Here is a 12,321-nt window from a genome sequence, read left to right as displayed (position 1 = left end):
CCTCTGGGGGCGATTTATTCGATATTAAACGCGATTTCTGGCTTTTGATGTGTGATGAGCATTTATTTACCCTGGGTAAAATCCGCCTTACCTTTCTTTATGAAATGAGACTAGATAATCTCAGAGAAACTGGGAAACTCAATAACTATAGACCAATCTTGGAGATTCGTAAACAACTCCAAACATGCATTCTTGGTCAAAGATTCAATGCATGCGCTTTTGAACTAGATCCGAGGGTGTCGAATGCGAGAGGTTGTTCGCCTAAGGGTCGAGTCAGAATCGACGAATATTTTGGAAAAAATCCCTGCAAACCCGCAAATGCTCTTTATAGCATTTGAGGTGAGCAAGCATATATTCTGGGCGGTGTATTATTACCTATTCTGATATTTATTCCATCTTTTTGTGCAAATTTCCCAAACGCAGCACCCTCCAGGGGTATTTTCAACGCAATTTATTCGATATCGTATACGGTAATTACTGCTAAATTTGAATTTATCGGCCTAGAGCTACACACATTTCCCGGAATCTTTAAAAATACATTTCAAAATAAATAAAATCGAATGTGTCTATTATGAGGGCCACATTGCGCACACAGGGAATTTCTAATAGAGGCGCAAAATCGCTGGCAATATCGTAAAGAACCAAATACACGTAACACATAAAGAGCTTAGATACCGTAATCCGTCCCTAATGAAAGAGCGAAATTAGAGATCTGCTTATGGGTCAATTGTGAATGGCGAGTCTGAGTCCGAGCCCGGTTAGCCCGAATCAAAGGTTAAAAAAAAATCAGAAAAAACCTTGGGAGTTGATTTGCATGGTTTTGATATTGTCAAAATTTTTCGAGAAATTTTACATCTTGAGTCGTTATCTCTATGGAACTCAATTTATACAAACTGGGGGACGTGGCAAGGGGGTGCCGCAACGTTGAGGACCCTTACAATGCGAAATGATGTGGAGATCCTTGGAGATAACATGGAAGAAGATGTCGAATTGGTGGCATACACGATAGACCTGTTACTCATAGTCGAAGCGTTGAAGACTTCAAAGTGGAGAGAGTGATCGTAGATGAGAAAGTGAAAGTTTTTAGATATTCCATTTTTTTGACTCTCTGATTAGAGCTTAATGCGGACTCTTCGCAGGTCGTTGACCCTCAAATGCATTAGCCCTAAATTGGATGCCTCTGCAGAGTTTCCCACAGATTCTCACTAATGAATCATTAATTAAAGACTACAAGCGAATTAATAAATAATATGTTTTAGCATATCTTAATAACATCCGTTCTGTAAGCGGATAATCAGGTATTAAATTACCGTGGATGTGATACTGCAGGACCAGGATGTAACTTGAGTTCTGTCAGTCTGAGGAAATCTACATGAATTACGAACGAGATTTTCGTTCTTCTCGCAATTTGAATGGCAACCTGAGGTTATTAAACGAACTAGCTCGGTTAGTGCGCGAAACGCGATTTCCTCTGTCTCTCCCCGGTTCTCAGTTGGGCGCCGATGACTAAAAGACCGTAAAAATCCAAATTGATTTTGTAACAATTTCATTGATAATTTGACGACAAAGTGGCTTTGAAAATGGCCAAAATCGACTGTCCGGATGCCCAAAAAACTTGAATTAGGGCTGCTTCATCCCTCCATCCTGCCGATACCAAAGAAAAACACATTCGACTAACCGAACCGAGTCATTAGTACGTAATTCCTTTTACCTGCGACTCCGCAATATTCGCCTTGTTCTCCGACTACACCCCCGATTCATGTTCTGAATAAGGCAAATTCCGGGTAAAACACCTCGTCAAGAATGGCAGGTTTGTCCGTAGTAACCTTGAGGGCATTGTAAAGAGGGTAGGTTAAAACCCATTCTTCTGGGTAGCTATTGTGCTTTAAATACACACAGCTTGGCACGTATTTTCGGGATTAGAGTTCCATGGGTGGTTTCTGTTTATAAGCCATTCGGTGGATGTTATTGTAAAGGAAAAATGCTGGCATGTGTACTCGATCATAACCACGAAACCTTGGGTTATTTTAGTGAAGTGAAGCACATTAATTTCGGTCCCATTGAAATTCCGCACGAACATGAAGAAAACCCGATGTTTTGGGGACTCCGAATAGCAACTTGAGAAATTCGTCTAAGCAACGCTACTACACTTTCCTCTAACGTAAATCGTGCCGGAGTTTGAGAACGAACAACAAACTTAAATTACTTTTAGTGAAACCAGAAGCGTGACGAAAATGAATAATAATTCTAAACAGCTTAATCTTCCATAAACTTTGATTAACCAAATTTGCTTCGAGGGGGAAAGGGTAATTTTGTGATTAGGCCCTTCGCATGGCGGGCCATTTTTTTTCGTGTGCTAACAAAAGGTATCAATTTATTTCGTATTCGTATACATATAATGGATTTTCCATTTCGATTCGGCGTTTTGATAAATTTTTCCATGATTGATTGCATATTGAAACTCTCTCCACGTGCTTTATTGTTTCGGACTGCCTCTCAATTACCATAGTTCTGCCGCTGTCAGAAGCAGGCATTACCTACGGTCCTTCAAATTAATTAGACGACGCATTTGAGATAAAATAAATAATAACTCGAAGTGTTTGTCAAAACTGACTATAATAATAGCAAGAGCAATCCTCAAAATACAATACGGGGCTCGAGCTCGCGTGACCATTGGTCACCTAAATTAATTATCGGTTATCTTGATGTGAAATGACATCGACGGTGGTTTTTATGAATATCGCATTATTTGCGGTTATCCGATTCAATCGGAAATGGGCTCAGATTTAGGTTAAGGGTCGATGGGAAATGGGACGTTTACGGTTTTTGTCTTGATTATCAGTTTTTCGGGTATGAACTGCCATCCGATGGGCCAACTCGTCATCGAGGGTGCCAAAATTCACGGTCGAAATTGCTTGGCGGGAAAACGCTCACCATATTCGGACGTGAAAAACCAAACTTCACTATTCGACCCTGTGGGCATCGTAAATGGCACAGATAAAAATTCGGAGGTGTCAGATCCGGTGGCCGAGGAGGCCACGGAATAGGATCATCAAACGCTGGCGATAATCTTTCGGCTGCAAAACTCGCACCGTTCGTACACGGAAGGGGGTACGATCGGTGCTCGAGGAGTGCCCTTCAGGCAATCTGATTAGAGACATTTATTTGGCGACCGTACACGTTGTTCCAGTTTTGATGAAAGAATTTTTTGCGGTGGAATGTTTGTTCAAAACATGCAAGAACTTAAAAAATCACGAAATACAGCAACAATAAAAGCACCAATGTAAAAATCAGAACGTTTATGCGGTGGTTACTTATGAACCAGTGCGCAACGCTTTTCGTGTATAGATAGAGAGAGGGTGCGGGCATAGCAGTGCCGTGCCGCTCAAAATCAGCTTAGAGAGCTTTCAGTGTAATAGCACACGCCGGTTTGTTCGTTCTGTATATGCGCGAGCGCTCGCTCTCTCGTCAAACGGCCAAAGCGGAGCTTTCGCTACGTAAATGCCCTGAGGCCCTCAACTAGAGCAATGCGTTTTCTTGCTCTTTTAGGGGTCGTTGCAGTGTTCGCCGTTTCGGCAAGGTCGGAATCGTGTCCCTCCATATGCACGTGCAAGTGGAAAAACGGCAAAAGGACTGTGGAGTGTATGGAGCGGGGGCTGATAAAAATCCCCGAGAGTGCCGATCCGGAAACGCAAGTTTTGGATCTTTCGGTTAACAACATCCAGATTCTGCCAAGGGAAACGTTCTATCGGTCCGGGCTTGTAAATCTACAGCGATTGTTCCTGCGGAGCTGCCGCTTGGGCCAAATAGACGACCGAGCTTTCAAGGGAGTTACCAACCTCATCGAGCTGGACTTGTCCAGCAATCTCCTCACTGCGATTCCCTCCCACACGTTCCGAGACACGCCCTTTCTCCGGGAGTTGATAATCTCCAACAATCCAATTCAAAAGATCGATTCTGGAGCTTTCAGCAACATACCAAGCCTCATCAAGCTGGACATCTCAAACTGCGAAATTAAAACTGTAGTGCCTGGAGCTTTCAAGGGAATCGATGGCTTGGAATCTCTGAAGATCAACGACAACTACTTAACGGAGCTGCGACCCAACACTGTGCAAAACTTATCAAAGTTGCATGGGGTGGAGTTGCACAACAATCCGTGGTTTTGCGACTGCCGTTTAAGGGAGGTGAAGAAATGGTTGAAGGGCCATAACATCCCTTATCCGATTGCTCCTAGATGTAATGGGCCGGAGAGATTAATGAAGAAGTCATTTGCCGAGATCCATATCGATGATCTGGCTTGCAAGCCTGACATACTACCAGCTAATCGCTATATTGAAACTGCTGCTGGGGAGAATGCTACTATTGTATGCCGCGCAAGCGCACAACCAGCTCCCCATATCAAGTGGTATTGGAATGGGAAACTATTAGTTAACAACTCATTTTTTTCTAACCACCAGAAGATCACTATACTGGAATTGTCCCTAGGGGAGCATGAGAAGAAGGGCATTTTGGTGATTAGCAACGTGCAAGAGGTTGACGCTGTAGAATTCTTCTGTGCTGCAGAAAATCGTGCTGGAAGCTCAGAAACCAACTTCACCTTGAGGGTGATCTCCAGGCCCCTAGGGATCACGTCCCTAGGCAATGGGCAGATCGCAGGTCTAAGTGCAGCATTGGCAGTGCTAATTTTGCTAGTTTTGGTGATCATCTCAGTGTTGCTGATGCGAGTCAGGCGCAGCCCTTATGTGGAGACAAAAACCCCTCGCCAGCTGGAGGTGGTGACTGTCGTCAATGGGTCAGCATTGCCCAATGGGAAAGCGGCGATTTCCCCTATAAGCGCAATTCAATCCACCGAAAGAAAACAGCCCAGCGATCTGAACCTATGCAACCCCATTCAAAAGCCCCCAAGGGCCAACGACCCTCCTCCGAGCGGATTCATCTCACCTTCTTCGAACTCCGGCAACAACCCGGATTTAATAAACGACATGAGGCAGCAAGAGACCAGTGAGGTGCCCCCAACTGCCGCTGAGCAATACCAGGACCGCCCTGCTAGCGGCGAATACAGCAGAAATGTGGATTCCTTATACCCTTCTAGTTTATGGGATAGTGACTCCTACAACATCCAAAGAGTGGGCAGTAATTCAGGTTTCAGTTATGACGACAAGACTCCCATCATTGAAGGGAATTGTGCCAACCAGCTAGATGAATCATCGAGCTACAGGAACAAGGCTCTGGGCTACCCACCAGACTATGGTCTTCCACTGCCCATGTCCGAAATGGCTTCCTCAGCTACGCAAGTAAGCCTTCCGGCGTCCACGAAAACTCTGAGAGTGTGGCAAAAGGGCGGAGTTCCAGTGCTGCCTCCAGTCACGGCCCTTAAAAGGGCTTTGAGCAGTAGTAGAAACTCTCCGGATGAAGGGTACCAAGAAGGGTGCGGCACTGACGTTTAAGTTTCGCTACGCAAAACTCCATACCAAAGACTAGGTTCCTAATTGTTGCTGAGTGAATGAGGGTGCTAAGCACCTGTTTTGTTGGATCTTGAAAGGATTTTAAGCAATGGTGAGTGCTGTGAAAACCGAGGATTGATATAGAAATTATTCTTTGTGATATAACGATGTTTAGTGAGGTTTATTTATTGTGTACGCGAATATTATTCATTGTTGAAGTATACATTGAGAAGACTGAATACTTAACTTTAGGTAATGGCGGTATTTTATATTATTAATGGGAGTAATAACGTCAGGTGCGTATAACAGGAGCTTTTTGTATGTCATTCATTACATCCCTCATTTTGTCGTATTTTTCTTTTGGAGGTTTTTTTGTTTGAGTTTATTTGGGAAATAAATGTTGGTCCTTGACGCAATTTGTTGGTTCATGAGGCCAGAGATGGGCGGTCAGGCCCACGGAGCGCACACAGGATTTTTAAATTTAATGTCGAACTTCCATTTTAACGTTTAATCCATGTTAGTGGGCATTCCTGGATGTGGAATGTCCCCCTGGGGCTGGCGAAGGGGCTCAATAATAACCTTCCATTTTTTGGGAAAAACGCTTACCCCCTCCTCCCGACCATCGGTTGGCGTATTTTCAAAAAAAAAAAATAATAATTTAAGAAAAAATGAATATTCTTCCTTAATCGCGTAGAACGTATTAAGCTCAATGAAAAACGTTCCTTTCAATTTCGCCGCCATTGAAACTGAATTTATTTTGAAGGATAGACGTATTTAAAGGCTACACCCTGTATATGCATTTATATAGCACAGTGTGTCCAAAAAAGCTGCTTTGCCTATGTTTTTTTTATCGTTGTGTTTATTCACTTATTAGTCCAAAATTAATTTCGCATTTCTTCTGTATGTGATTAATTTAATTAAGCTTTGATTCGCAATCAAATCATCAAGTAGACCTGCCAGCGATCTGATTAATTCTCTATTTTATATGAACTTTATAGGGAAATTCATTGAAAAGTGATTTCTCAGTACCTTGATAAATAACGCAAGAATTGCAAAATTTAGTTATGAGACTGAACTTTGTTGGTAATTAGTAATTATACAGCGTGTCCTACCTAATGCCTCTATATCTTGTTTAGCATTAAAGATAGAGGATGGGGATAAATTTGGGAGTCATAGAAAATACTGGATTGTTATAGCAAAATATATAAGATGTTTGGAAAACGTATGGTATTCTTAGCCAAATATTTTTTCACAGACCACCTTGAATGGTTTCATTTCTTTGCATTCTAGGGGATATTATTAGGAATTCCTGTATTCCCCTGTTTTCATCTAAAACTCTACCTCTTTGCTTCTCTCTAAGGATTACTTCAGATTATCCAATCGTCAGCTTTCCTATTTTAATTCGGAATCTATTGCAGAATTTGAAATTTGCAGGAAAGGTATTATTTCATACTTTCAAAGCTCAAACAATCATAAAATTAAAAATCGTTTTAGTCTTAATTACGATCACCAAATATTTTTGAGCCACCTTGTGTATCGTGCTTCACATTAATCCCTGTAAATCCGTAAGTTAGATTAGTCTCATCTGCGATGCCGAATGAGATGTCTTTAGACGTTCAGCTTATGTGGATCACCCTGTAACTCAAGCGCATTTTATTGAGGAGAATTCTCCTTACTTTAACTTTTCTCCTCTTTAAGTTTCCCCTGGATACCAACGTCTTTAAGCAAAATTTAAAAGTTTTCCTCGATGTCAATTGTAAAAAAATTCCAGGCTGGATCTTTTCTTTGCTTCCAAGTCATCCCATTCCAGATTAGTCTGAGAATGACAGAGCAATTAGGAAATTTATTTTCTTTGGGAAATACACATTTTCTTGGGAATTTTAAAGGGAATTTGCAATTAATAACTGACGATTTTGCTCTTAGAGCCGGTCTGTCCATTGTTAAAAGCAGCCCTGATAGTGGTAAAGTGCATTGAAGTTTGGTTTAAAAATAGCGTTAGAACTGAAATTTGAATAAATTGAAAAATTGATTTTAATACAAAAAGTCTATAAATTTGTGTTGATGCCAGATCGGAGAATCGTCAGTTTCGATGCAAGTTCATATTTCCATATACAGCGTGACCACATGTTATTGCAACTTAAGTTTGAATTTTGACCGAATATCGCGAGAATGCACTTCGGAGTACACAGGGTGACTCGAGAATCACCGTGTGTTCGATATTAAGGAGCTAGAGACGCGTGGGAAATCCAATATCTTAGTCTGCATCATGTAAAAACTGCACATTGTCTGTTAAAAAATGTGAAGTAGTAATGGAGCAACCATCTATCCTGGCGTCTGATATTTTTCCCCGAAATTGATACGCAATAAAAAGCATCGAGAGATTACCATTCTGATGAATCGTCTTGTATTCAAAAGAAAATATTTGAACTTCTAAAGGAACTGTTCCCCTAAGTCTCTTCACATTTATCGATCAAATGAGGCAATCCTAACGAAACGTTTCCCCCAATCATTCCCCAATACTCGAATTTAAATTTGAAATCCAATAATATTGAAGCTGAAATAAAATTTGAAATTCGCAACAAATCATCCCCCACTATTTGCTCCTATTTAGCCCGAAAAAGTAGCCAAACATTAGAGCAACTGCACTTTTCCCGTAAAGGGCAAATGGAAAAAGGGCCCTAACTGTGATATTTGCTTGCCATGGCCTTGGCCAGAGAGACTTGAAGCAAAACACAGTATTATCGCCTCATTTTTAGCACTTCCAGGGGCCAGCATTTTTGCTCCATTTTAAACCAAATTCTCCTATTTAAAAACCGCGAGAACGGGCCTTATAAGTAGAATACACATGTTCAATCGTCGTTGATTTTTCCAGACAGAAACTCAGTGCTTTGATTTCAATATTTTAATAATAAATGCTTGCGGGATGAATAAAATGCCCGCTATAATGAATAATGAATAAATGGGAATAATGGATATGTTTTTTTTCAAAACAAGCGCTACAAAGGGCGCTGTGCGTTTATAAGGCCTGCGCCCCCACAAAAGCATTTAAATACGAATTTCCTGACGTATATAACCAAAACTCTAAATGGTAGTTGCAGGAATCTGAGCTTTCAGGCCCATCACGCTCTCGACTCAAGAACGTGACGTATGTGTATAGACCTTGTTTTCTCCTACATTTATAAAACGATAATAATATAATGTAAATTATCTAATTTATTTTTGTATCGTTGTAAATGAGACTTATATAAGTAGGTAGAGTTTAAGTAAATCTGCGGCAGTGTAGCTAGAATATGGGTGTGTTAAAAATATTTGTTGTTGATCATTATAGATAAAGTGCTGTATATGAAGATGCCTTGAGTTGCAAGAACGTTATATACAGCAACAGAGTTGCAGGAAATAAATTTATAATAAGAACTCAGTATTCGTAATGTTACCCGATACGTATGTAAATATTTGAACAAAAGATAATAATGTCTTTTATTAAATGTCCTATGGAAACACACAGTTTGCAGTTTCACTTCGAACCCAATTTCCACTTTTCTCCTGCCCTTAAGCCGCTTATTTCAAGCACTTTGTGCTGGATCCGGCTCCCATACGTTCCGGCTTTATCTGACGTAAAGGTGGGTAAGCATGTTTCCATGTTCTAAAGTGGTAAACATTGGAGCACCAACTACACCAATAAAGTTGATTTTAATGTACTTCTGCCATGCGAGTGCAAAGATTAGGGAGTGAATTGCTATATGATAAAGTTTCCCCCCATTGCACTCCCCCCCCGTGGCTACGTAGATTTCCACCCCGCTGCGCTGGTCGAATTATGGGGACATCACGGATTTGGAAACCATTTCATCATCAGTAATGAAAACACATTTCCCCTGGCGTGCTAATGTAAACGAATTACCCTTATGCTGGTTACACAAAAGAAATATTTGCATTCAAGTGAAACAATAAATCATGCGGTGTTTGTCCGAGCAATCATTGTCCTCGAAAAAGTGGACAACTGTGTTTTTGCCTGCATTTTAACACAACAAATTTCCTCTCTGAATATCGCGTTTCCAGCAGAAGAATATGTAATTAGTAAATTGCTTTCATTACACCTGGTATTATAACTCTATCCTGGTAAAAGCTTGTTGGGCAATTAAATGAGTGGTGAGTCTGAAACGTGAAAGCCCCATGGAAATTAGCTGGATTGAAAGTAGAGGAGTTAAAATGAATAATTTTCAGGACAATGCGGAAGTTACATAAAAATCAAGGAAATTTAGAGCAACGACCAAAGCTCGCTTTTGATGTGACTTGTATTGAACTTGTTGAATTTAACCGAGTTTTGCGGTTTTTGTTTGAATTGATTTAGTCACGGTTTCCTTCAACGGTAGAAGACTTCGTTGTTATACTTAAAACGAAATGTTACAGATGAGCGGATGCTCGACAATTCATTAATGCCTCGGGGTCTTCAGATAACGGGCTAACAACAACATGCGAATTGGAAATCTTCCTGGAGCTCAGAAACAGCGAATTTGCAGCCGCTTTGGAATATCAATGTGATGAAAAACTCTGGAAAATATTCTTGCTCCTGGTTTTAGGAAAGTCCCTAATGCGAATTTTGTGGAACCGGAAGTGTCGCTATTGTTGATTTCAACCGGGAAAGCTGCTCAGGTGGAGTGCGAGCTTTGGGAACTATAGTGTAAAAGAAAAAGTGTTCCAAAAAGGTTGTGCTAAGCTTGAGGAGGTTATAGGGGACACTGCGGTAAAAAAATTTTGCATAGAAGCCTCTAGTCAAAAATTGGTCATTTTGGCCCCCGAGTCACTTTTATTCAAGAGACTTCGATAGTTAATTTAAGGGGGGAAATACACACAGAAAAAACATTTTGAACATTTTCTTTCTTTCTTATATATTATAGGGACACATTTCTAGAATATTCTAAGACAATTGCGTAAAACGGATTTCGGGTTTCCTTCTGTATTATTTCTTGCTAAAGGTGCTATGGCATCATCAGCAGATCCTCGAACCGGACGAATACAACCACTCACTTTCTCTTCACCAAGATGTGCAAATTATCATTTTGTCGATATATGAGGACTTGCCAAGGGAAGATCTGCTTGAACGGTGTTTAGAATTCGCAGAACGTCAACGAAAGTTTGAAAGTTTACATTTAGCTTTTTGCTTTCTAAAATTATAATTGAGTATTTTTCAAAATACGAAATTTCTCACGCAGTACACGACAACTCGAAAAACTACTCGACCGATTCAGTAGTAATTTTTGAAAAAAAAATCTTAAAGAACTAGCGTTCTACGTGTATTTCCCGCCTCAAGTAAATAGAATAGAAACAACAAAATAAACATTTTTTTGTTCTTTTTTTCTGTTTTATTATATTAAGGACGTTTATTAAAATGTTACTATGGAGATACAAGACAGAATGTGGTTTTAACATGATGGTGCAGCTGCACATTTTGACCCGTTCTGTGCAGGAGAAACCAACATTTTCATCAGCGATAGCTCGAAAGAAACGGTTCTATCAAGTGGCCAGCACGAAGTCTCGATTTAAGTCCGGGGGACTTTTTCCTCTGGGATTACATCAAGTCGTTGGCGTATGAAATTTCTATACTCACCCAAGAGGAACTGTTGGGAGGAGTGATGGCAGCCTCTCTTGTCGTGCAGCAAGATCCGCAAATCTTACAGTGGGTCTACACCCAGTGGGTTAAGAACCTAACATTACGTTTTTTGACAAAAATTGCTCTAGGGCCGAAATGGCCGATATTTGACGTATAAGAGTTTTTACGTGAAAATTGTTCATGGCAACGTCCCCTATAAATTCCTTGGATTTTGGAACTCCCTGTATAAATACGATTTTTTTCAAAATAGAGTAACCAGAACTTCACGGTTCGTGCCGTTTAAAGGTGACGCTCCTGAGTCTTGGAAGACGCCCGAAGCTAACGATGTCGAGGCATAAGCTTCAGCTTTGAACTTTAACCGGCACCAACTTCGGTGCGTCGGATTCTTTGGATATCGTGCAAAGTTTTCGCAAGTTTTCTGTTCAAACGATATGAATTAATCTGTATATCTGTAGACACCATCGGGAATTTTGCGACGAATTATGCACAAAAGGGCATTTTTGCAACCAGCCATTGAGGTGCGTGGTGGCAAAGGGCGCAATGCCGTTGCAACTCGCTGAGTGCCAAGACAGGGCTGATCCATCATAATTAGTCCCTTTACGTGCTATCGGGGTAATAATAGCTCTAAATATTCGCAACCTCGAGCCATTTTAATACTCGCATTTTGTCCGGAATAGAAAGAGCTCCTTTTCCGCAAGCGGCTGTTGTCTCAAAAGTTTTAAAAAACCGAAACGATTTCTTCGCAGATAAAATCCAGAAACGCAAAACGAAGAAAAAGGTTCAACCGACACGCACTTGGAAATTCGCTGATTGCAATCTCTGGAAACTAGCCAGCTTGCGTGCCTAAGGCCCCCTTATGATATGAAAGTCTGGAACATAACAAACTTATTTCGATTTGAACGGGGGAGCGCATTTTAGGGTCGATCAGACACGAATTTGAAAAATTGTTCTTCGTACCACACGCATTGTCATCTCGTAACTGGTTTAATATAAATAGGCCCTTATTAAACGGAATTACCATATAAATGGAAAGCCTGATTACGGTAGCTGTTCTGCTGCATCAGAGAGCTGTGTTTGCGCATATATGATAGTGATGAATTGAAGTTTTGTCTGCTAATGGCAAGCCGCAGAGAATCCCGACGAAAATCAATCTTGACTTCGTGGCAAAGACGCAATTAAAAACTAATTTTTCACCGCGAAGTCAACAAGAAGGATTAAATTATTGCCAAACTGAGCGAAAGCAAAATTAGTAATAATGAAATTTTGTCC

General features: G+C 40.7%; 1 protein-coding gene across 1 annotated transcript; it reads left to right on the top strand.

Moving 5' to 3' along the window:
- The first annotated feature begins 3,407 nt into the window (after nt 1-3,407).
- On the top strand, nt 3,408-8,948 carry kek1 (kekkon 1). The gene has a single exon (XM_066290319.1). The coding sequence runs from the start codon at nt 3,528-3,530 to the stop codon at nt 5,445-5,447; it is 1,920 nt and encodes a 639-aa protein (XP_066146416.1). The 5' UTR covers nt 3,408-3,527; the 3' UTR covers nt 5,448-8,948.
- Nucleotides 8,949-12,321: the final 3,373 nt, after the last annotated feature.

This window comes from Euwallacea fornicatus, chromosome 15 (genome assembly GCF_040115645.1).
Source record: "Euwallacea fornicatus isolate EFF26 chromosome 15, ASM4011564v1, whole genome shotgun sequence".
Taxonomy (NCBI): Eukaryota; Metazoa; Arthropoda; class Insecta; order Coleoptera; family Curculionidae; genus Euwallacea; species Euwallacea fornicatus.
This window is presented reverse-complemented; position numbering and strand designations above follow the sequence as displayed.